A 26,728-nucleotide genomic window follows, 5' to 3' on the forward strand; every position below is an offset into this window, starting at 1 on the left:
ACTTCTCGGGAGACGCAGATAGTAGAGGATAATTGGTTGCCTAGTTGCACTTCCTCTCAAAACAAAAATCATCACCACCACTCTTTCATTTCGTCTTCATAATGTTCTGTTTTTCGTCATGTATTCAAATGACAGTCATCGACAGCAAAATCCGTACGAGAAGAAATCAAAGAAGTAAGTACGGTACGAACTTACGATCCTCAACAGGCAAAAATGCGTTACATTTTAGCTTCGACGTATGAGATTTACGTCGTAGTGACACAGATAGGTCTTATGGTGACGATGGGACAGGAAAGGCCTAGAAATGGGAAGGAATCGGCCGTGGCCTTAATTAAGGTACAGCCCCAGCATTTGCTTGGTGTGAAAATGGGGAAACCAAGGAAAACCATCTTCAGGCCTGCCGACAGTGGGGTTCGAACCCACTATCTACCGGATGCGAGCTCACAGCTGCGCGCTCCTAACTCGCCCGGTGACCTTGGAATTGTAAGCATGGCAACAGTAGTAGGTCAGCAACAATCTCCTAGTGACATGATGCGAGAACGCGAGCTCTTAGATTCCAGACAAGGAATTTCTTGAGGAGTTGATCCTCGCTAATGTGCATGCAGGAGGAGTATTTAGATATCGCACTGGGCTTGGCACAGAAAGCGATCTGAACACGCCCAAAAGCGTTCGTTCCCAAGTATCTGCCTCGATGAACCACGTACTTCAAGATCGAGCATATCCTCAACATGGCCATGTAGATTATGGTACGAAGGTTTGATCGCCACGTTTAACGCGACCGGTGATACAGTAACCACTGAGTTAGAAGACAATCTCTCGTTCCTGACATCGATTCCCGACTGGACGCAGCGCAAGAAGAACGTGTTTCCGATGATCCGTCAGCAAGGCAAACCGCTGTATTCTTATTAACCCCCTCTTTCGTTTGTAAACTCAAATCAATGACCGTGTTTTTCCGTGTATCGAGCACGATTTTTCTCTCTTTAATATTCATTTCATTGTCTCCCATTCGATTATTCGTCGGGATTTCCCGGGGTGGGGGAGGGCGGCCCCCGCATAGCCACACAGTCGGCTCCCGTCTGAGGATAAGTATAATAAATACAAACAATGTTTATCTACGTAATGTTGACCGTGAGTGAGCGGGCCATTTCAAGTTGTAGGTCTCTTATGCAAGTCGTGATACACTGAGTAAACAACCTCACTGTACGTATCTACTAGAGAAGAAGGCAGGTCATTCACTCTAACCCTAACAGGTCTTGGTCTGTCAAGCGACCGCTGCTCAGCAGTTTGCAGTCCGGGGCCGCTATCTCTCCGTTGTAATCACGTAGGCTTAGTGACTCCCCCGCCTGTCGTGAAAGAGCTCTCAACTGGGACCACGGGCCCTCTAGCTGACTCCTTCCCAGCTCAGCTCTTGTTGCTCTCCGATCCTGATACGGTTTTTCTTTCCTTTCTATTTGTTTTACGCTCACCGACACAGGTGGATCTTACGGCGACGATGGGATAGGAAAGGCCTAGGAGTGGAAAGCAAGCGGCCGTGGCCTTTATTAAGGTACAGCCCCAGCCCACTATCTCCCGAATGCAAGCTCAGAGCTGCGCGCCCCTAACCGCACGGCGAACTCGCCCGGTGCTGATAGGTTTACGAGGTTTGGTAGGGCCCTTCATATTTGTTCACCCCTCATGGCCCCACCCTTTCTCTGCAAAGGGTTAGGGCCCTCTGCTGGTAATTTATGAAGTACCAGGTTATTACCCGCCATTTCTTCCATATCAACACGATCGCTTCTTAACTCGACCTGCCCCCATCACATTACCTATCGTATTTGCACAAAATAAATAAATAAATAAATAAATAAATAAATAAATAAATAAATGATCGGTGAAGCCTCCGGAGAGTCCTGGTGCAGGCATGACAGGCGACCTGCGTGTCTGTCCCGAATGAGACCGTGGGCACATACCCATACCCCAAACCATCGGAATTAACCAATTAAGGTTAGAATTCCCAACCCCGCCGGGAATCGAATCCACTGACCCTTCAACTAAAGGCGAGCATGCTGACCATTTAGCCATGGAGCTGAGAATAATAATAATAATAATAATAATAATAATAATAATAATAATAATAATAATAATAATAATAATAATCTATATAGTAAAAGACTACTAAAACGACTTTGGCAAATACGTCTGTCCGTTCTACTGGACCGATCTGCTTCATTTCTGTTTTATTCTCTCCGGAATCATCTGCCGGTGAATCATGAGACATTGATAAGTCTCAGCCAACTTTGAGTAACTGTAAAATCAAATCATTAAATGATCACTCCAATAATTGCAGACAAAGACTTACCCTAACCCTCAATACATTCTGCACTTAGCAGGTTGCTAAGCAACTAACACTTTCATTAATATTCTGATATATGTGATTTCCATCTTTAGTAATGTCAAATACAGTAGAGACAATACACGACACTTACGGATTTCGCCTTTCTAAAATGGGAGACAATTCGACGGTGGCGCTCCTAGTGACTTGACCTGAACAAATCGCGCTAAATTCAAATATCAATGGAAATGTATATACGGAAATGGATAAATAAATTACGTCTAGAAAGACAGTGGTATTGAGATATTAACTCCGAAGTTGCTAAAGCAATTCTGGATAAATGAATGAAGAATTATTTAGAAGGTTATTATTCAAAGACTGAAATTAGACATATAAACAAGGTGTGAAATGGACTGCTGTAAAATGGCTTGATCTTTCATTTATGCATTACTTTTTTAGCTTTAGCATACCAGCCTGAAATCTTACGGTTGGATTTGACTTTTTTCCTCATTTAAAAACAATGTATCATCACATTAAGACATTTGTCAATAAAAATATCGGCACATTCCTTACACATATGATGCAATGAATTAACATTTAATAGCTGGACAATTTTCCTCTTAACATGAAGCCTACTAACAGAAAGAAAATCTATAAAATCCCGGCTTTAATCTGAGAAAGAAAAGTTTGAAAATGTTGTCGATAGTGATGCTTTGAGGAATATTTACGTACAATTAGAGTAAAAATGTAACATACCCTTGGCTGTATAGTCGAGGAATTTTAAAGTCGCTAGCCTGGAAATGATCTGAACAGATCTTATAATTCTTATACAAGCGTAACGTCCCTTCTTTCTTGTACACTTTATCCAAATCGCTTCTGTGACATTTCAAAACCCACAGATCACACCTACAACAACACATCGGTATTGAAGGTTAACTGCTGCACTATACAATAAAATATGCGTATTATATTTTAAGCCCGTTGAAACATGGGTCGAGTAGGTCAGAAGATTATGAAGTACTATAAAAATCTCTGTCACTGGAAGAAAATATATGCAAACACAATATTACTTACATGTTCTTGTCACGAGGGAACCTGAAGAACGAGCGCGCATTTTTCTCTACTTCGTAATTACTGCAGCCAAACGCAGCACATACCTTTCCCCTCATGTTGAGAGGAGATATCAAGGAATGACACACGCTACTATTTAATTATGTCAACTCGCTGAAAACGCATAAATAACACCAAAAACTTCACACAAAATTACACGTGCTCTTATGAGAGAATCAGTCCTGTTCAGGTCTATCCGCTAGAGTGAGCTCCAATAGCTGTCCCTCGATATCTCGCTCAGTGTCGTGTATTGTCTCTACTGTATTTGGTAATGTCATTGCATGCAGCCATATTTGATTACTACCCACTACCTGTGAAGCCACAGAGTATACACTTCCTCTGATGATGGAAGAATACTATTCTCTGTTAAATACTCTTTGATTATCTGACCTTCCCCAGCTTCTGAATATTCTCAACAGATGGCAGAACGTTCCTAATAACTTACATGCTGCTAAGAGGAAACAGACGGGAAGGTATCAAGTCAACTAGTCTTCAGTATGACCAATAATAAAGCGCAGGGACGAACTCTTGAAAAAGTGGGTGTGTACTTAACCCAACCAGTATTCAGCCACGGCCAAGTGCATGTTGTATCAAGACTGTTTGAAAATGTTAAGATCGAGATACGCCCGAATGGTCCAAGCACAGAGAATATTGCATGGAAAGAAGTGCTGTAAACTACATTACCTGTATTAAATGTTCATAAAACAATATGACTGCGACAGGCATATCAACAGAAGTTATCTGACCTACTTATGAGGAATGCTGCGGAGCATATGGCTTTTAGTGCCGGGAGTGTCCGAGGCTCGCTAAATGCAGCTCTTTTGATTTGACTCCCGTGGGCGACCTGCGCGTCGTGATGAGGATGAAATGATGATGAAGACGACACATACACCCAGCCCCCGTGTCAGTGAAATTAACCAATTACCGGTATGGTTAAAATTCCCGATCCTACCGGGAATGGAACCCGGGGCCCCTGTGTCCAAAGGCAAGCACGCTAACCATTTAGTCATGGAGCCGGACTGCGGAGCAGTGCGGGTCAATTATTATTATTATTATTATTATTATTATTATTATTATTATTATTAATATGCTTATAATATTATAATATTATATAATAATATTAATAATAATTATATAATAATATAATATAATATTATTATTATTAATAATAATAATAATAATAATAATAATAATAATAATACATTTGTCGGGTAGAGAGCAAATGTATGATCAGAGTTCTTGTGCATGCGTACATTGAGTGTCATTTGGGTTTGAAGAGATCTGTATGCAGGCTTGTAGTTTTGCATGACCGCTCATATCTCTGTGTGAATTCCAGCTGCAATCATTTGACTTTTCTTTTCAAAAATTCCCACTTGCATTGGCCGGTTTTAGAATCTCGCTTGCTTTGTTGTGAAAATAAAGAGGCAGTCATCAGTCGGAGTTTGTAATGTATAGGCCAATTTATTTCCCGTTCTCAAAATGCCATAGCGTCAGTCGAGATCCCGCATTGACTTGAATGTGAATCTCCAAAGAACCAAGTGTGTTATCGCAACAACAAGATTATGAGGTATGTGGCCCTGAAAAATAAGGGAAGCGTGCTTTGCTAGGCTAAAATTATATACGATCTTTGTAGAAATAGAATCAAATTATATTCATTTATGTACGGTATTGATTCTGCCGAACGTCAAAGCTACAGCGTGCTCAGAGCATTGAGAAGCTTTTGTAATTATCTTTGCCATTTCAATGTATACGAATGTGATTTGGAGTCGTTTTGCGATTTTCCTCAAACTTGTGTGGGTAGGCGAAGAACAGTCGGAGATCTCTAAAGATGGCCATGCTCCCGTTATCATTGATACCTAGTGTAGCCATATTGTTTCCTACGTGTTAAAAAGCAATAGTTTTCTGTATCTGTCCTCCATCTTTCTGGACGTGTTCCTGAGAAGCATATACCGCGTTTGAAACAACCGTATGATGATTATGATGAACACTTATATGTGGGAGATGTGAGAAATGAATATCGAACCGAAAAATCGCCAGTAGTTAGTAAAATCGGTTTAAAAAGTATAAGTTAGATTTGATACATGTACTCTAGGGATACATCATCGCATGCGTGAGGCCGTAAGAGACAGTTTCATGTGATATGCTGTTCCTGTGTGTTAGTTCTAACATGGAAATAAAGAGTTTCCCGACCCGTGTCTTCTTCTACCTGTGAGGGGTGTGTCCTCAAACTTTGGCTCTACGTTGTTATTACACCGGTATATGGAATCATATATAGAGTAAATAAGTTAAAGGATTGTGAGCGACTGCAATAAGAGATCCACAATTTTGTCACACGGTATGATGGTAAACGGGGGTGAAAAATCAGGTTGTAAGTTTCACCAAGAGGAAAAGTGCTGTCATTTTTAATTACCATGTTGATGGGGGTGAAAGTAGGCTGCTTTACGGGGATCACTAAGTATCTAGGTGTTAATATCCTCATTGGGGAAATCACATGAACGAGCTTGTAAACAGAAGCTTACAGATCTCTTGATATGGTTCTGAGGGTGTTGTAGTGAGGTGACTTGACTGGAGAACGGGGAGAGGTCCAAAGGAAAGCAGCCTGCGCACTTCAGAGCAAGGAGACGAGCTGACGAGGGGAACTTCGCTCCCTGAAAGAAGGGTTTCGATTTATCCGTAGACACTCGACCGTTTCCAAGAAAATGACGGTCGAAGTTTTCGACGTGCTTGACATGCCTTTAAGCGCGTGGCAAGTTTAACCTATGCAGTGCTGCAGTAACTTCACACTTTTGCGCTCCGTGTTCAAATCCCATTTAACTGTTGGTTTTTTTGTTTTATTTATCTACTCATGTCATTCACGATTACTGCACGAATGTTTCTTCTTATCAAGTTGGTAGACACAAAGGCGTTATGTAAATTGTAAAATTACAACTGGCTTTCACAAAATACATTTATCATATATAGCCTATATGTATGTGCGTTATTTTTCAGCGATTACAGTGTCTTGTAAGTTCATTCGTATATCAACGCTTCAGGGAGATGCGGTGGATTCCCTTGGATAAAAGTAAAGTAAACTCGTGTCCTCATCCTGAGGTGGTGCAGCTCTTTTCAGGCACACCCCCATTGGAGGTGAGCTGCATGTACCATTTCAACCACATACCCGCCCTCCTGCCATTCTTAAATTTCTGGCAGTACCGGGAATTGAACCCGGGCCCTGAGGACGGAAGCTAATAACACTAACCGTTACGCTACGGATGATATTGACCGTAGAAATATTCGAAATTTCCCACACCACGACCATCGCGTGAAGGCCACAGTTACAATTCTGCGTGGGAAAGAAACGTTAACATTACTGAAGATTTCACGTGTTGCCAATATGTTTGCGACAAACCTCGCATAACGGATCATTTATCCAAAAAATAATTTCAAATGAGTTGTTTCATTCATTTATTGATGTTTCAAAATTAATTTACCGGACAGAACAAAGACAAATAGGGACAACGATATTTCAAAATGCATTGCGTGTAATAATCGTCAATGCACAAAAGTAAATAAATCAAACAAAAAATCAAAACATGTCGCTTATTTCGACCCCTAGCGCAGTTTCTGTTACACTCGGCGAGTTCCCATCGTGAGTGGTATGTTCGAACTGTCAGTGCAGAGCTGGCGTGCAATGGACATTAGTACACGAATAACTTGAGTAGAGATTTTAAAGGTAGGAAACATCATAATATGAAATAACGTTGAAAATGAAGAGACAAATTCGGTCAAATATTCATTTATAGGAAGAGGAATTAGGGAATGGCTAATTTATCAAGGGGCATGATCGATAAATTTGAAGTTCTTTGATATCTTTTAACAAAAGACGTAAGTGAACAACTAATAGGAAATCTGCCACCTGAGCGACAGCCCTAAATGCAGGTCAGTGATTGATTGATCATTTGAGTAGTTCCCGATATTACCCTCCAGATGCAAACTCAGACACTACATCTCAGTATAATATTAGTGCAGATTACACAGCCACCAGCACTCGTAGATTTGCGAGCGGTTCAATTACTGAGCTGAAGTTATAAATAGCCAACGCGCTTCCCAATTTGCTTAGGTTAGCTCATCATAGTTAACCTCTCCTCAATGGCGGAAAACTTTCATCAGTTCCCAGAAGGCTGTGCGCTTCCTTCTGCCAATCGCTGCTCATTATTGAAACAATTCTAGCAATATCAAATGACTTACACATGATTGGCATATCGGTTACGTACTTAGTTACGCGGACTTAATTCTCAAGAGTCCGCAGACAACATGAGGACGTAAACACGGAATGAAAGAAGACACTGATGCAATAATGTTTGTACTTAATACTGTACAACTTCATTATAGACTTATGCCTCATTCTGCAAATCTTTCAATTAACTACACCCAGCACAGCGCTTTATACGCAACTAGTTCTGTGACCTCGTTTACTTAGACATCTTTTATCTTTAAAATTATTATAAATTAGCTGGTGTACCCGTGCTTAGCTACGGAATTTTCAGAAAGACTGTTTTTATGGTTTTTCCAACTGAAGTCAACATAGATCATTACAACGACGTCAGTACGAATATCGCGATTAAAAGCAATGCTATCATATGAAATATAAAAACCACGCATTTTCTAACTTTTAACGAAAAGTACTACGCTGCCGATATAAGACTTCATAGTTCCAGAGTTACGAATGACCAGGCCGAAGACAGCCGCGAACACTCCTCTGTAATTATTCCGTTAAATGTGCACACTTCTCATTCCAATCCTATGTTATGATGAACCAGTGTGTTACGTACCAGTAGTATCAGAAAATGTATGAACCAGAGGAATAGCTCCCCAGCTACTTTCCACAAATATTCAGGCAGGCTGTTATACTCGGTACACAACAGTAATCTATGGCAGATGAGTGGCAGCAGAAGACATAAAGCACACCACAACAAACAATGGTCAATGTAATGTTATTGTTGATCACTGTTATGAGGTTTGTATATTGCAGGCCTTCACACTTAGTTTTCTTCCGGCTCTGTGATATTACAGCATCTAATGTAAAGTGAGTCCTTCCTCTTGTGTTTTTATTCAAGTGATCGTTCCTTAATATTTTTCTCGTTCTTAGAGTCATCTTCGCAATATAATCACCATCACCACCAATCTTATTATAGTCGGTACGGTAAAACTGAATAAGATATAAATAATCGCAAATTGTATGCTCTACAACTTTTGTTATGTACAAAGCATTCTTCGATATGACGAATAACATAGGCAATTAAAAATTACATTTTAGACACCTTCCCCTAAACTACCATTTCAACCAGGATGAAAAAAAATTATTTATAGGACAGACTATATTTCCTTATTCCTAGACTTTAGGTACCGGTTTTCATTAAATTCTGTTTACCCATTTTTCTCGTGGATCGGCGCTGATGTGGACTTAGCAACAAACATGTACTGTAAATTCATGAGCCCCAGGGGCTCTGAACTTTGGAGCGTGGGTTGGCGACCACGGGGCCCTCAGCTGAGTCCTGGCATTGCTTCCACTTACTTGTGCCATGCTCCTCGCTTTTAACTATCCTATCCGACCTCTCTTGGTCAACTCTTGTTCTTTTCCGACCCCGACGCTATTAGGTTTGCGAGGGCTAGGGAGTCTTTAATTTTCACGCCCTTCGTGGCGCTTGTCTTCCTTTGGCCGATACCTTCATTTTTCGAAGTGTCGGACCCCTTCCATTCTTTCTCTCTGATTAGTGTTAAATAGAGGATGGTTGCCTAGTTGTACTTCCTCTTAAAACAATAATCTCCACCACCAACACCTGTAAATACATGAATATCTCTGTCATCATAGCCGGGACAGTAAAAATGTATAAGAAATAAATGATCGAAAATTTAATACTATATAACTTTAGTTATGTAGTATTTATCAATACGACCAATAATAACATAAATATTTGAAGAATACATTTTTGGACTTTCTCTAAACTACCATTTCACTCAGCGTGAATAAAACTTTTTATAGCCTACATTATAGAGACTTACTCCCCGACTTTACATACCGATTTTCATTTAATTCTCTTGAGCCGTTTCCTCGTGATGCACGTACATACATACATACATACAGACAGACAGACATTACGGAAAAATAAAAACTGCATTTCCTTGTTACCGTGGACATGACCAATACGGAAATAGCATTCATTTTAAATTCTGAGCAATGTATAGACAAAACTCTTATTTTATATACATAGATTGAGTCTTTCTTTGCTTTTCTTATCCATATGGTCCGAGTTATTATTCTCGCGGTGGCTATTGTTTTAAGAGAAAGTACAATTGAACAACTGTCGTCTTTTGATACTAATCAGAGGAGATCCAGCCCTTCAAAAACGGAAGGCATCGGCAAATGAAAGGAAAGGGCCACGATTGTTGGAGCTATTTCGTGCGATCTCACATCACATAACCTCAACTTCTTATCTTACTTCTCATATCATTGTGCCATACTCAATCTGTGCTTCGGTTACGCAACTAAATGCCGCTAAAATAAATAAATAAATAAATAAATAAATAAATAAATAAATAAATAAATAAATAAATAAATAGTAATTAGACCTGTAACTGTACAAGAGGTTGTGGGTTCGGATCCCACTGCTGTCCGGTTGGCCATTTTTGTTCTGTACTTAACATTTCTTCAACACGTACTAAGGCCTAGGAGTGGGAAAGAAGCGGCCATGGCCTTAATTAATGTACAGCCCCAGCATTTGCCTGGTGTGAAAATTGGAAAACACGGAAAACCATCTTCAGGGCTGCCTACAGTGGGGCTCGAACCCACTATCTCCCAGATGCAAGCTCACAGCTGCGCGCCCCTAACCGCACGGCCAGCTCGCCGGGTCTCTGCCTGTCCTAAAAGGTGAATGAGGAGCTCATAAAGTTAGCACTTTGCTGTCTGAGCCACTCAGCCTGGTGAAGGAAATTAATGCATCTCTGTGGTTTTAATACGTAACAATCTTACAGGCACATTTAACCTCGTACAACCTGCATGTCTGTAAGAAGGAGTCGCACGTATACCCCGTCTCTGACCCGGCTGCGAATCTAATCGAGGACCCTTGGACCAAAGGCCGGCATGGAACCGATGAAACATTCCATCCTTTGTTAAAACATCTTGACCTTGAACCTCGCGTACGCAAGCGTAACGTAACGTTAGGGACAGATCATCGTGATTAGAAAAAGGGGCTGCATCATGGTCCTTGGACCTCCAAAACTATGAGATAAGTATAGTCTTCTCACAATGATCCAGCATTTCCTCTTAAGATAATAATAAATACCACCACCATCTCACAAACTAAGAACACTGCACAGCTGTTCTTCTAATTATTTGAGGTCGACACGCTGTATGAACTTAGCCTAGTTGTATGGCCGGACGCCCTTCCTGACGCCTGTAGAGGAATGTATACATTATTGAGTGTTTCTGCGGTAGTTGTATCTAAATGATGTGTGTTAGGAAGGAACACAATCAACCAGCCCTTAGGCTAGATGAATTAACCAGTCCGGCCGGAATTGGGACCCGAAGCCCTGTTCCCATTCAGACAAGGAGCACTGTACAGCACAGAAGACGAATGTATAATATACATAGAATGAAAAGGGCCAATCTCCCGCTTGAGATACCCCTGTGGTAGAACACCACCCACGGTATCCCCTGCCTTCGTAAGAAGCGACTAAAGAGGCCCTCAGAGCTCTGAACTTGGGAACGTGGGTTGGCGACCACGGGACCCTTAGCTGAGGCTTGGCACTGCTTCCACTTACTTGTTTCATCTAACCAGTCCGACCACCCTTGGTCAACTCTTGTTCTTTACCGACCACTTGGGAGTAATTCATTTTCCGAAGTGTCTGACCCTTTCTCCCCGATTAGTGTTAGTGGAGGATGGTTGCCAAGTTGTGCTTCTTCTTAAAACAATATCAACAACAATCACTCCCGCTGTTACTGGACAGTAACGCGCCCGACACGCCGTGAGCAGGATCCTAGCGAGATAATACAGGCGGCCTAGAGAAAAGTGATCAATCTAGCGATGTCGCGCAAGCTATCGGATAATGCGCTGTGATGATATTGTAAACACGTGGAATGCAATTACGACTGCTTTAAGAATCTCTGCAAGACATGCGCGGTCAACACACATCAAACCTATGATTGACAACGTTCTTTTCAAGGTAAAAGTAACCTACTTGATCAACTATATTAATAATAAATACATTGCAGCTGGGATATATCATCCTGCTTACAGTAATATATCAGTAAAAAAATTAAAAAGTAAAATAAATAATACATGAAACAATAATTAGTGTAGGCCTACATGAAAATATATTGCAAGGATTTATATAAGAAAGTTTAGGAACGAAATAAAAAATAATAAAAACAAATTCATTAAAATAAAATACGAAAAGTCAATTTCAGTTCAAATTTACTTACCGTAACTAAACGCAATCCCACAGAAATTCATGCGAAATTTGCGGGTAATAAAATATCCCCTTACACACAACGTAACATAATTACAACGCAGTCCCCGTTTAAATTCACAGATATTTTATATTTTTTCAATACCGTAACATCATGATTTAACAGAAGTTTGAGTGGTACAATGACCTGCTACGCTTCCAAGTTTAAAACTATAAGTATACGTAAATACAAAACCATCCACAGACATGTACACAAAAACTTTTTTTTTTTTTGCTAGGGGCTTTACGTCGCACCGACACAGATAGGTCTTATGGCGACGATGGGATAGGAAAGGCCTAGGAGTTGGAAGGAAGCGGCCGTGGCCTTAATTAAGGTACAGCCCCAGCATTTGCCTGGTGTGAAAATGGGAAACCACGGAAAACCATCTTCAGGGCTGCCGATAGTGGGATACGAACCTACTATCTACACAAAAACTTACGGGGTAATGGGGTATTTTCTTGAAACCTCTTACAATTGCACAACATTAACCGGAAATAAGCCAATTTTCAGTAAAGTTAAAAATAAGTTATTGGTATTTTTCAGTGTTGTTCACCATTGCATATTGTCAGCAAAAGGAGCGAGTCCTAAATTTCAGCTTTAAAGAAAATGGACAGTTTTACTGAGCCTCTAGCCAGTATAAGAACTATCTTTGTCCATTTAATTTCAGTACAAAAGAACCACACAGACTTCACTTTTCTCACAATGTACTCTATGATTACCCATAGTAGGTTTTGTGGATGCAAGAGCAATTATTTACTTTCAATAATCCATCCATTATCTAAAGGCTAAGCCTTGTCGCTGCAGCCACATCCCACGGTGGCATCGCTGCTATACAAGGGATATCCCTAGGATCTTTAATGCAGTGGTTTCCCGTTGCCTTCTGCATCCTAATGTCGTTGACCACATCAAGCCAGTTCATCCTCTCTTAGGGATGATTTCTCATCCCAAGGACAAGAGGGTGCCCTGGACCTCTACCTGCTCATCCGCCCTCCGAGGAGGCCATTGGCACTTGGTAGAAGGGGACCACTTATACCGGTGGTCACTCGGTAGACGCAGTTTGATAATAACTGATTTTTATTACACCTGCCTTGTTAATGTATCATCGACGAACAAAGAATCACTTCACAATAGATTTTCGAATCCAGGAACGTAATAAATCTAATCTCAGTGTTTACCTAAGAAACTGTATATATCTGACTCACGCCAGTCTTACAGGGAGTCATCGTACGTCCAACAGTTCCTTTCTTATCAATGCTGTTCAGTTTTTGGGAAAAGGGTCTTAGTCTGCTGCAGACAATGCGTTCCTCGCTTTACAAATTGCATTTTGTTTCTGAGACCTACCTTTTACTCTACGGTCCTTCCTAGGTAGCCACACTTTTCAACTCTTTCCAGATTGCCTTATAGGCAATGTACCGTCAACCCCACGAAAATTGGCTGGCAAAGAAATATTCACATGAAATACGTCTTATTCCTACTTAAATATGAGAAATTATTACCAATATTATCCATTGGATAAGTTCAAAATGGAGTTCTGAACGAATGTCAATAATGTTTAAAGCAGGTGGCCGCGGCTTCGCCCACGTTTATCAACTCAATTCAACCGCGTTAGATTTTTCTAAACCATTTAATGAAATGCAAAATAAAAACTACATTTATTAACATACATCGTTTTCAGTTTTAATATAGGTCGTTTTCTATTATTTTAATATTTCACCCCCTTTCAACCCCCAACCGTACGGGTGCCTTAACCCTACAGTTTTCTTTACCAAACGTAAGTCATGAGTATCATGTTTGGTTGAGAGCTATGCACACGTACATCCATGATCTCGGTCATTTTGGACATTACTCTCACCCCTTCTAACCCCCATCCCGATTAGGAAGGAACTTTAGCTCAAACGGCATCCAGAGTGTCACGATTCATATGAGCTACCCCAAAGACTATAAACTCGCCAATAATATCGGTCATTTTTCCAGATATAAAGTTAATTGTGTATCTAGTTTGGTTCAGAGCTATGCTATTCACCCGTAAACTCTGTCATTTTCGACGTTTTCTTTCTTCACTCCTTCTCGTCCCCTACGCAACGGGGACTGAACTAGAACTTTTCATTTTTATATGCCGTTCATTGAATTAAGAAACACCCTGTTGGTTAGGCAACCCGCTGACCAGACTTGTCATGCGGTTTACCTACCTTCCCCTATTTTCTTTCCTCCTCCCCCCTTCTCAGCCCTATGCCGAACTACCCACGAGATTTCGTTCAAACGACTTCATAAACCGTCCCAGGAGTAACAAGAACAAATTATGAAATTTTCAGCGAAATCGATCCAATAGTTTTTTAGTCCATTCGAGACATACATACCCAACATTCATTTTAATATAATTATAACGAATATAGATTATGATTATTAGTAGCCACCTGCGGAGCCTGCGTGGGTCAGGCGGCAGCGCGCCGGCTTCTCCCCGCTGTGTTCCGTGGTTCAAATCCCGGTCACTTCATGTGAGATTTTTTGCTGGACAAATCTGAGACGGGACAGGTTTTTCTCCGGGTACTCCGGTTTTTCCCTGTCGTATTCCATTCCAGCAACACTCTCCAATATAATTTCATCTCATCTGTCAGTCATTAATCATTGACCAGAGGAGTGCGACTGGCCTATCCTCACCGCTAGATGGGGGCTTCATTCATTCCATTCCTGACCCGGTCGAATGACTGGAAACAGGCTGTGGATTTTCATTTCATTTCACTAGTCCCCTACTTCTTTACCGGAGCCGCTTTTTGCAAAGGAAGAATTTTCTTTATTTTATTGTATACATTCCCGAAACGCAAGCGAGTTGGCTGTGCGGTAAGGTGAGCTGGCATTTGAGGGGTTGTGGACTCTAATGCTATCGTCCGCAGCCCTTAAGATGGTTTTCCATGGTTTCCACATCAGGTAAATGCTGGGGCTGTACCTTAATTAAGGCCACGGCTGCTTCCTTCCCAATCCTAGCCCTTTTCTATCCTTGCATCGCCGAAAACTTCGATGAGATAGTGCAACGTTAAACCGCTACCACAAAATAAAAATAAAATAATAATCCCTTTTCGAAAAGCTGATGATCATGAACATGTCTTTCAATAAATGAAACTCAATGTTATATCAAGAAGAACTGCAACTCTACGTCATCTTTGGTGACCAAGGCCTACGGTAACGACTAATATGACGTCACTGCCGTCACACATTTTGTCACGTCATGTTACAAAATTTTCCGGTGACGCCACCCATAAGTCATTAAAAAAAAAAACTGTGAATATCGGTGGTCAAAGATCCACCAACATATTCATCCTATTTCAAACAGCTGGGCTGGGTGACTCAGACGGTTGAGGCGCTGGCCTTTTGTCCCTAACTGGCTCAGACCGGTGGTAATGAAGGTGCTCAAATATGTCAGCCTCGTGTCGGTAGATTTACTGATACGTGGAAGAACTTCTGCGGGACTGAATTCCGGCACCTCGGAGTCTCCGAAAACCGTCAAAAAGAAGTTAACGAGATGTAAAAACAACGGCATTATTATTACTATTACAAACAGGAGAACTTTGAGTAAAATACCTCTTCTGCGATGGTCAGTTTTTGTGAGTTGAGTGTACATGGCACATAATCGCCATCTTTTCCTTATAGTCTCCAAAGTCTCCCATCTAAGTTACTTTATCATTACCACAACACCGCTTCTAGGACTGAAATAAATAAATAAATAAATAAATAAATAATAATAATAATAATAATAATAATAATAATAATAATAATAATCCATCACAATAAATAAATGCTCAAATTACGCTGCTGGAATTTGGTCCCACAGGAGATGTGCGCACTTTCAAGTCCACCGGACTGATCCAGGATCGAACCCATTAACTTATAAATTAGATACAAGTAAAAGTTATTATTTTCTGCTGGTCTTTTCCCAATTACTTCCGCACTGCATGTGGATTAAGCCCGGTTTGCTGGCGTCAATCATACGTCGAGTGACTTATTTACTACGGTACTGTAGTGGTTGATATGTACGAACAAAAACACCCAGTCCCCAAGCCAGAGGAAATAAACCAGACTTGCCTATAATTGAACCCCGGACTCATTCAGTCAAGGAGCCGAACACAAGTGCATATTGTATGTTCTCACTGTTCCCGACTGAATACAATGGACAAAGAATGAAAAATCACTTTCTTGGCTTCACGTCCCACCAACTACTTTTACGGTTTTCGGAGAAGCCGAGGTGCCGGAATTTTGCCGCGCAGGAACTCCTTTTGCGTGCCGACAAATCTACCGCCAACTTGGAATCATGAATGAATGATCCTGTGTGGCCTTTCATCCCATAACCTGACACTCGACTGGTTATCTTCTGACAAGGTACAGTTAATTCTCCAGTCTGTTAAATGTACAATTCTGCAGTGTTGGAGTTGGTCTTGTTGAAATCTAATAGAATGGGGTTGGAGAGAACTAATATTTTTGTCTGCATCATAGATCTCCGCCCGTCGCAGATACTGCTAGTAATTGGCAAGGCAGAAACACTCCACTCAAGTGTTATCAAGTGAAATAATTCATTAGTTATCAGCTGTCTATCTGCAGTCTGAGAATCTAGTAAAAGTTCTAGTTCTAGCTTAGAGACGCTCTCCGACAACATAGATATTTGGGTGAAATGAAATGAAAACCTATAACCTGTTTTCCAGTCAATGACCGGGTCAGGGATGGAATGAATGAAGCCCCCATCTTGCGGCGAGGATAGGAATTGTGCCAGCTGCCGAAGCCTGTCGCACTCCTCTGGGCAATGATTAATGACTGACAGGTGTTATTGGAATGAAATATGACAGGGAAAACCGGAGTACCCAGGAAAAAAAACCTGTCCCGCCTCCGCTTTGTCCAGCACAATAATCTCACATGGAGTGACCGGGATTTAAACCACGGAACCCAGCGGAGAAAGGCCGACGCGCTGCTGTCTGAGCCACGGAGGCTATAGTTATCTGGATATTCATTTTTAATATTTTTTCTTTTTTACTTAGTAGACTGCTTGATAACTTATCATTTTAATTTAACATGATTCAATTATGAAGTACCGGTAAGTTAACTCCATTTATACTTGGGATAAGTTCAAAGCACACAAAACAATTATCATTCTAAAAATATATATAAAACACAAGCTTCCGGACGCAAATATTTTCATTCAAAACAGGAAAAAATATTTTTTCACTGACCTTAGATTCCGTAATCACAAGTGGCAGCAATAGCAGCGGCACCAAGACGATCACCAAGGATCGCCAGTGCACCAACAAGTGCTTCAATGGAACAGTCATCCTGTTAACGTAGTGATGGAATTAACAATAGAAATTAGTCTAAACAGAACATTCACTCTTGGGACAGGATGAGATGCTAGCTAGAATTTTACACACAGGCAACGAATAGTAAGAATTTAATTCATAGCTCAAAATTTCCTTTTATATATACACGCCAAGAGTAAAACCTTGTTCCCATTGGCTCATCGTCATAGTGAGCGGCCCGTTGGGATTGGTGCACGTTTAATGACGTCATTCAGTGTTATGGACGAGCACAGTGAAGTTGATATCCTATAAACCTTTAAATTAATAATTACGTATATGAAGTTAGTGGTGTCACGTGGTGATACAATACGTAAGTAATGGAGATATTTGTTTATGTTTATATGCGGTGTATTTACAGTTATTGTGTACGAACTTATTACCTTTAAAACAAATTGTCATAAGATGGATTAACCTTAAATTTGGTAAGCAATAGGTGCGCATTTTCCTTTTAAATTTTATCTATGTACATTAGTATGCAATAATAATAATAATAATAATAATAATAATAATAATAATAATAATAATAATAATAATAATAATAATAATAATAATAATATAGTAACCTTAAATTTGCCACACTCTATAGAAGTCTCTTGTTTCTGAGCTAAATCAAACTTATTTGATATGTTGGATTTTATTAAAGTTAGTAGTTACCTGTCAAACCAGAATGTTTATTTCTACTAATATAATTTTAGAAATAATCATTTACGAGGATAATATTGTTGTAATACTGCTAAGAACTTCGATGACTAAACATCAGCCTTTAACCTTTATACAAAAGGGCTTAAATGCCCGTCAGTTCATGTAAAGTTCATGCTGGACTAAGTATGTGCCGACTCCTGAAGGTGGTTGCTTGATAGTACTTTCTTTTAAAACAATAATCACGACCACCTGCTATGTATGTATTTCTTTAAAAATGTATACTGTGAAAGCAAATAGGAGTGTCAGATCTAATTGTAATTATTTGTGTTTTTCAGATTAAATTATTGGACATCGACCCCTATTACAGCAGCATCTATACTCCTTAACTGAAGAACTAAACCACATCCAAAATGGGTGAACGGAAGGGAACGAACCACTATTACCCACCCGACTATGATCCTGGAAAGGGTGGGCTCAATAAATTCCTTGGAACTCATGCCTTACGAGAAAGGGCTCGTAAAATTCACCTTGGCATCCTTATCATTCGCTTTGAAATGCCATACAACATTTGGTGCAATGGATGTGGTAACCATATCGGTATGGGTGTGCGGTACAACGCAGAGAAGAAAAAGGTGGGAATGTATTACTCGACACCTGTTTACCAATTCCGTATGAAGTGTCATCTATGTGATAATCATTTTGAAATCAAAACAGACCCAGGTAATTTAGATTATATTATTGTATCTGGTGCGAGACGGCAAGAGAACCGGTGGGATCCAACTCAAAATGGTCAGGTAGTTCCAGAAGAAAAAGCGACACAAAAGCGATTATTTGATGATGCTATGTTCAAATTGGAGCATGGGAAAGGTGATGAAAGTGTCGGTAAATCTGTCGATTACAGGTCTCGATCCCTGATTGCTCGTAGAGATGAGCTTTGGCAGGACGATTTCAGTGCTAACTCTATGTTAAGATCTAAATTTAGGGCAGTGAAAAGGGCAGCTAACGCAAGCGAGATAAAAGACAAAGTTTTGTTGAAAAAGTTTGGGCTGGATATGAAGCTGGTGCCAGAACATGAAAGTGATGTGAAGTTGGCAACACTGCTGTCATTGAAGCCTAGCTCAAGTATTACTGAACGGTTAAAACAGACTCGTGCAGACATTATCAACAGACCGGTCTTACCGAATTCCTCAGGAGTGTCAGTATCTAAGTTGAAATCTCTTACCAATGGGAAATCTCTAACCAATGGTAGAAGTTTAATTGAGTGTAAATCAGGTCTTGGACTTGTTCGTAAAAAGTGTTCGGATGCACAGGCAGTGTCCAGCCCTTTGAGACCTGATGGGCAGAGCGATGTGGCAGAACCATCATCAGAAGTGACAAGTGATGTATCGACTGTACAGGACTCTTCTCCGAGGAAAGAGGAATGTGCTGATGAGAAAGTGAATGTGTCCTTGGTGTCATGTCTTTATAACAATGATTCCAGTTCTTCCGAATGAAGAACTGTTTCGTTGAGTGAATGTTACCAGTTTTGTACTAAAATTTTTCTACGTATGTCAGTTGTATTCAGTGGGATGAAACATGTTTTTTAATGTTTGTCATAAATGTTCATGCAAGCAAGTGATAAAAGAATTGGGGACTTTTCAATGTGCCCTTTCATTGAATGTTAGAAGTCCTTTGGGAGGAGAGGTGAGAGTGACTGAAAATAAGTTTTAGTTATAGACATTATCATGTGATATCAAACCTTGTTGCAGCCTGCTGTGCTAGTCAAAGTAGAGCGATACTTTCTATTTTGTGTAGGGTCTACAAGTTGTAGTCATTTGCAAAGTGTGTTCTGGTCATTCATTTTGGTTAGAACACAATATTCTGTGTATAAACATTGTTTGTGCAAATTTTAAAGAGGATGAATGACTGAAATAGATCATGTCTTGTGCCTAAACAGAGATAAAATCTTGAAATAGGAATTGCTTTTATTTGTTATTTTTGAAAAGTACCAAAGTGTCTCTTCTTTTGAGAAAATAATGGATTCTAAGAAGTATATAAATTGATTTGAAATAGGCTACACCTGTTTTGTTTGCCAGCGTTGACATATTCCTGTCTACCTTGAAGTACAACTCTGCAGAGTTCTGTCAGTTATGTCTGGGGCAGTAAAGAATATAACATTCGAAAGGTATACCACCGTTGTAAGATTATTTTTTTAGAATGATAATTTTCTTGAATTCATATTAGAATATATGTCAGGTCAAGGTGCAGCTTATTGTCAAGTTTGAGATGGATTACAGTAGAAGAATTTAAATGGATCTTACATTGAAAATGGTGCATTTGAAAGTAATATTGTTATATTATGCTAATATGATTTTTAGCTCTGAAACATGCACACATCGCCCGTCGCTCTCATTATTAAGGTGAGATAAGTCGTAACATAATCGATGTGCTGGAAGGTGTGTCTGTAATGCAAAATAAAACTTAAAATGAAGCAACTCACTTACACTAAGAGGAGGTTCGTGTGATTCAAATTATTTTGACCATAAGACCTATCTGTGTTGGTGCTACGTAAAGCAAATAGCAATTATTTTGAAAGTACAAATTTAAGAGTTTTGTGAGGTAAAGATTTATTTAATTGAAATAACATTTTTTGTTTTGTTTTTGTTTTCGTATAGGAATAGAACAAATTTATTCATTTATAGTTAAGTAGTATCGTGAGAGAAAGTTGAACATTTTTTGAAAAAAATCTTTGTTGCAGCCTGTGATCATGAAGTGAAATTCTTTCTCTCTCTCTCTAGTCATCAGGCGTGAGGCTGGTTGGCAGCAGTTCTCCATTCTTCACGTTTTTCTGCTTTCCTTTCCAGTTCATAGTATGAGTCGCATCTCATGTCGTCTAATATTTGTGTCATGTAGCCTACTCTAATCTTGGCCATCCTCTACCTATATCGTATATCACATCACAAGATGTAAAAACAACGACAAATCTCTATGCGATTATAGCAAAGACTAAAACAGTCAATAATCTTTGTAATGCACATTCGTGCGCTTTTCTAATAATAATAATAATAATAATAATAATAATAATAATAATAATAATATATTAATTTCCCTCTATGGAACCCTCTATTATTTTCTACAACAACCCCTCATGTCTAAATATTTGCCCTATTAGATGATCCCACCATCTTTTTATTTGTGTCATAAAACACCTCCTCTCTCCTGCTCTTCTGAACACCTCTTCATTTGTGACCGCTGGGCTGAGTGGCTCAGACGGTTAAGGCGCTGGCCTTCTAACCCCAACTTGGCAAGTTCAATCCTGGCTCAGCCCGGTGGTATTTGAAGGTGCTCAAATACGACAGCCCCATGTCGGTAGATTTACTGGCATGTAAAAGAACTCCTGCGGGACTTGGCACCTCGGCGTCTCCGAAGACCGTAAAAGTAGTTAGTGGGATGTAAAGCAAATAGCATTATTATTATTATTATTATTATTATTATTATTATTATTATTATTCATTTGTGACCATTTCTCTCCAACTAATTTTCAGTAATCTCACATAACACCAAGCTTCAAATGCAAGTAGTCTCTTTTTATCCCTAACTAATTTTCAGTAATCTCCCATAGCACCAAGCTTCAAATGCAAGTACTCCCATTTTTTCCCTTTCATCTCATATCCATATAAAGCAATACTCCATACATGGGCTTTCAACAGTTGTATCCTCACATTAAGACTTATGGTTTTTGCAGTAAACAGGCACTTCTTCTTATTAAAAGCATTCTTAGCTGAGCAATCCTACTCAGTTTCTCATGACAACTGTTTCCATCAGTTCTGATTTTACTAACTTACATAAATATATAACTTAGGCCAGAAGTCTTAATTGATTGATTAGTATTTATTTATTTAATTATTTGATAATGTGAAGGTGCATAGGCCAGCCCAATTACATTTCTTCTTGACATATTACATTCAAACTCTAAATACATCAAAACAAATAGTAATAACAATAATAATGGTAAAAAAAGAAACAAATAATAACACAATTGAGTATTAAAACTATAAACAAAAAACTTAATACTATAGGCTACAGATTAGACATAGAAAATTACTAAACAAATCAGAAAAAGAACCCCAATAAAAACTTACAAGTATATGGCATTCCAGCAAAAAGGAATTCAATAATGTTTAAGATTTAGTTAAAATGAGGGGAGTGGGCGCATGGTTTGGGGCACGTAGCTGTCTGCTTTCATTCGGGAGGTAGTGGGTTCGAATTCCACTGTCGGCAGCCCTGAAGGTGCCTTTCCGTGGTTTCCCATTTGCACATCAGGCAAGTGCTGGGACTGTATCTTAATAAAGGCCATGACCACTCCCTTCCCGCTCCTAACCCTTTCCTATCCCATCTTTACCATAAGATCTGTGTGTGTCAGTGTGACGTAAAGCAAATTACCGTATATTTTTTAAAAAAAGTGAAAATTGCCTTTATTTGCATCTTGAATTAGCTACTGCCAGAAAATAAATCAACTTAATCACCAATTGTATTATAAAGCAATAATATTTTAACTAGTGTAGTGTTGGCTACTGAATGAATGATTCGAAGCAGTGTATCGATTCATTCAAGTGTCCAAGTGAATCGATTCACAGGAACGGCGAGCTCACGGTACACGATTCAGCTTACTCCCAGCGGACAGTGCTGAGTGGCGCACTCACTGGACGTTGACGGGGAGCCGAGCTTCCGCTGAAGCGTGACAGTGAATCATGGCACATCGAAAGAATCGTGAACGAACGGGGCTCAGTGAGACACATGATACACACGGCTCCTTATCGGCTCACTGGACACGCGGAGAGCCGAGCTTCCGCTGCAGCGAGACACTGAATCATGGCACATCGAAAGAATCGTGAACGAGCGCGGCTCAGTGAGACACATGATACACACGGCTCCTTATCGGCTCACTGGACACGCGAAGAGCCGAGCTTCCACTGAAGCGAGACATACAGTGAGCCATGCTACACTGAAAGAATCGTATGCTATAATGGACTCTCGAGCTCAGCTCATTTGAAAATAATACCCATTTGCATTCACTGTCCTCTTCTTACAGGGAGGTTTAAATAATAGATGGATTTATTTGCAGTGTTAAAAAGGTAGTCACAACATAATTCTGAAGTAGCTAGTAAGTAGGTAGGCTATTAGGTTATACTATTTATTAATTTAATGAATCTTAGTATTATAACTTAGTTGACATTTGACAATTAAACACGACTCTAGCCTGTCCTGTGACTATGAGTCATGCTCATGACCACTCAAAAGTACCTGTTTTATATTTTGGAAGTTCATATGTCACATCGTTGCACAAGACTTCAATCATATGTGGACAGACGCAATAACAGTATGTTGAATCAGAAAACCAGCGGGCTACTGTACATCTCGGGTAGCCTATACAAAATATGACGATTTAAAAAAATCCTCAGCTGATAGAAAAATATTTTTTTTTAAATGACTGAGCGAGTTGTCGTGCGGTTATTCTATGCGCTTGCATTCGGGGGATGGTGGGTTCGAATCCCACCGTTGGCAGCCGTTAAGATGGTTTTTCCGTAGTTTCCCCATTTTCACACCAGGAAATGCTGGGACTGTACCTTAATTCAGGCCAAGGCTGCTACCTTCCTAACCTTTCCCACCCTGCGTCGCCGGAAACCTTCGATGTATTAGAGTAACTAGCATTTTTTTCTAAGAAAGGAGTTCATTGTATGAAGACCAGCTGGCAGCTGCGAGCACTGAATGCTGTTGCTGCTGTCTTACCAGTACATACTACACAGATGCAGTAAGAACGGTGACCAATGAGCCGTGAATCGGATCACTGTATCGATTCAGTAACGTGAACGGAATCAAATGAATAGATTCAGTAAAATGAATCGAATGTCCCATCACTAAACTAGTGGTGAATTAGAATGGTGAAGGATTCTAGACCTTGGGATGTGAAATAGTGTTTCCTGTTGTGATTTTAACTTACTGGTGGTACACGAAATGGAATGAAACAAAATAATTCTTGACAATTAATTCTTCCATTTACCTACAAGATGATGTGAAAATAAGAATCTCATAATTAATGTACAGTAGAAACCTTGGTCAACTGAACAATAATAATACATTAAAGAGTGAAAGAGGACAAAAATACCTCTATGGTACAATTAATATCTTTCAGTTGTCATTGGTCCAACTTCTTGGTATGTTGACTATCACACCCAATGCATGTTGGAAACGCCAGCACTTTGAGAGCTGTCATTCTAAAGATGTAAGTTCTCCCTCCACTCAAATTCTTAAAGGAGGTCATACAAATCTTGTTACAGTAATCTTTTCCTTTCCTAAAGAACACAGCCATTTGTATATACATTTTATTAGGACTTGAGGGAGGCCATTTGGAGGTTCATCTCGTACACTCAACTCTGGAAACAACATTTATGCTGTCCGTCCTGTGTTGGAATGTAGACATAACATTCCTATCAGCCTACAACAGATTTTCAGGTCCATTTCCCCTTGTCCTGCTCCTGCCAGGTCGGGGTGTTGCCTCTCCTCTTCAGTAATTCTACTCCAGAGCAGTCTTCTTATACTGTTCTTGACAGAGTCCAGCCAACTTGCTCTAGGCCTCCCGCTTACCCTCTTAGTCTCTAACACTTGTTTTGGTATCCTCCCCTACTCCAGGAGTGATTCTAACAGAACCATAATATCATCCGTAAAGGTTAGACGGATTTCAATTCCTCTATTCTTGTATCCCATTCATATTCATATTACTGCATATTCCTTGCAATATTTGGCATCACTCTTTGTTAAGTCTGAGTCTGCTATAGTGAAGAATGTGGGGCTCAGTTGGTTGTGAGAGCTAATAGTTATCATTGCCAGTTTATTAAAGCATATAGGCCTACACTGCCTGCTGTCATTTCTTGATGGATGCAGTACAGGCCAGAGTAAAGTGTAGCTTCCACCGAAGTCCCAGTCAACATCCATGGCTGTGGCAATATGGAAGTTGCTGGGGTATGGGTAGTGCTGAGTAATGGCATTCGGAGCATGACTAGTGCATCTGAGTGTTACGAAAGGGTCAGTCGTGCTGCAATAGTACTTTCTGACCCAGTGAGGAAAGCAATGGCAAACTACCTCACTCCTCATCTTGCCTAGTACGCCTCATTTTGGTGCTGCCATTGGTTTTTGCGGTTTCCTTATAACAGCAAAATCTTTGGTGGTACTATTTGAGGATCCAACCAGCCTATGGGCTGATGACCTAACAGACAGACATAGGCCTACATACATATTAGAATTACTTGTCCCAATCGTCAAAGGACTGTCACATACATCAAAACATGTGTGTAGTCGAAGTGACCTATAATTCCCTGCAAATTACCCCATGTATAATAAAATATATCCTTTGCCAAGAATTGTATCCCAGTTGACAGTTACTGGACTGTCCCTTTGTCAGTCTCAAGAAACAAGTCTCCTGAAAAGCAAAATCTTATTTTAAGCTCTTCCTCCCCGTACCTTTAAAATGCTTTGCTGCGATTTCACAGGGGGTGATCCACAGAGAGGCCGTCAGACTAAACTTTCTTCCCAGAATCGTCTCAACATGATAATACAAATTACATATTTCACAGTACATAACCTCTGATTGTGATGCACTCCTCTCATTTGAAGTTAAACAGTGTTTTCATCAGTATTTAAACATGGCCGGTTGAATATCAGTTTTAGACAGTGTCTAAGTGATAAATAATGTCTCTGCAATGCGGCAGCCATACGTAGGCAGTGTTTAACCGTAGAGATCATCTAAACACCATTTCTGCAATCGGCCCATAATATTTATGATCATCTGATTTTAGCAAAGGGAACAGTGGTTTCTTTTGTTAAGAACAATCCCAGTGCTGGGGAAGTTGTTCACTATATTATATTATATTATGTAAAATCTTTCTATTAGGAAGAAGGACACCCAGAAATCTGCAGATGAATTTAAACTGGCATTCCTTGATGATAGCCAAATACTTTGCAGAGCATTCGACAATAAAAACCGGGAGGGATTCACTTATATTTACTGCCAAGTAAGCACACATAATAGTGAAAACTAAAAAGTAGGTTGTATGTGGTATATTTATATATATATTTTTTATGCTAACTTCCAAAATGCAGATTTTTAGATGACCATTAGCCATAAGACATAGTTAAGCTAAAAGAAAAGTGCGAGACAAACTCATAGGAAAATCTCAATTAAATAGGAACTCTTGGAAATCTCCGACACCTGCTAGATTTCTGTGGTGTGGGAGGATGTTGAATAGGAATGTGTACAGCAACCACCTCACACGAAGAAGAACTAAACATTCCGCAAGCTGTACTGAACATGTCATAGACTGTTTGCGAGGTGCAGACATGTTTGAAAGCTGAGGGACTTCACACTTTGAGCATTTCTCTCAATGCCAGGTAAGTTTTTAGTCGAACCTGAAATAGCTTTCTGTCACTGTTACCTGACGCCAAGTCACACGTGTTTTACCGGCCAAAGGAAGCGTGTCAATGCGGCAACGTGCTGAGGTTTGAGGGCTGCTGCTACGCAGTCGTATAATGAAGACTAGAGCGGGAAAATTGCCAGCACCTGGTCGCCATGACTGCCAAATTCCATTCTGAGTATGTATGTTCAGTCCGTCAGCGATTCCGCTGTTGGGATCCTCAACAGCTCTGCCATCAGCTGTCATAGATGGCCTAGGCATCACTGAAGAGGCGTACTAGGGAAATGAGGAGTGAGGTAGTTTCCCGTTGCTTTCCTCACCGCGCCAGAGTTGCTATTACATATCATTCTGCCAATCCCACTGAAATGCATACACCAACTGACCCTATGAGCAA

At 40.0% G+C, this 26,728-nt stretch overlaps 2 protein-coding genes across 3 annotated transcripts in view; one reads left to right on the forward strand and one right to left on the reverse strand.

Annotated features, from left to right (window-relative positions):
- LOC136886265 (protein I'm not dead yet) overlaps positions 1 to 17,347 on the reverse strand; it is a 164,395-nt gene extending 147,048 nt beyond the window's left edge. Inside the window, exon 1 of the mRNA XM_067158998.2 lies at positions 17,123 to 17,347. Coding sequence (XP_067015099.2) covers positions 17,123 to 17,221 — 99 coding nt within the window. The 5' untranslated portion in view covers positions 17,222 to 17,347. The remainder of the gene's footprint in view (positions 1 to 17,122) is intronic.
- Positions 17,348 to 17,419: 72 nt separating this feature from the next.
- On the forward strand, positions 17,420 to 20,304 carry LOC136886266 (coiled-coil domain-containing protein 130 homolog). 2 transcript variants are annotated; one of them, XM_067159000.2, is made up of 2 exons: positions 17,420 to 17,555; positions 18,223 to 20,304. In XM_067159000.2, the coding sequence occupies exon 2, from the start codon at positions 18,298 to 18,300 to the stop codon at positions 19,378 to 19,380; it is 1,083 nt and encodes a 360-aa protein (XP_067015101.2). In that variant the 5' UTR covers positions 17,420 to 17,555; positions 18,223 to 18,297; the 3' UTR covers positions 19,381 to 20,304. The 2 variants fall into 2 exon arrangements, with proteins under 2 accessions (XP_067015101.2, XP_067015102.2); XM_067159001.2 differs by having other exon boundaries at positions 17,541 to 17,667.
- Positions 20,305 to 26,728: the final 6,424 nt, after the last annotated feature.

This window comes from Anabrus simplex, chromosome X, assembly GCF_040414725.1.
Source record: "Anabrus simplex isolate iqAnaSimp1 chromosome X, ASM4041472v1, whole genome shotgun sequence".
NCBI lineage: Eukaryota > Metazoa > Arthropoda > Insecta > Orthoptera > Tettigoniidae > Anabrus > Anabrus simplex.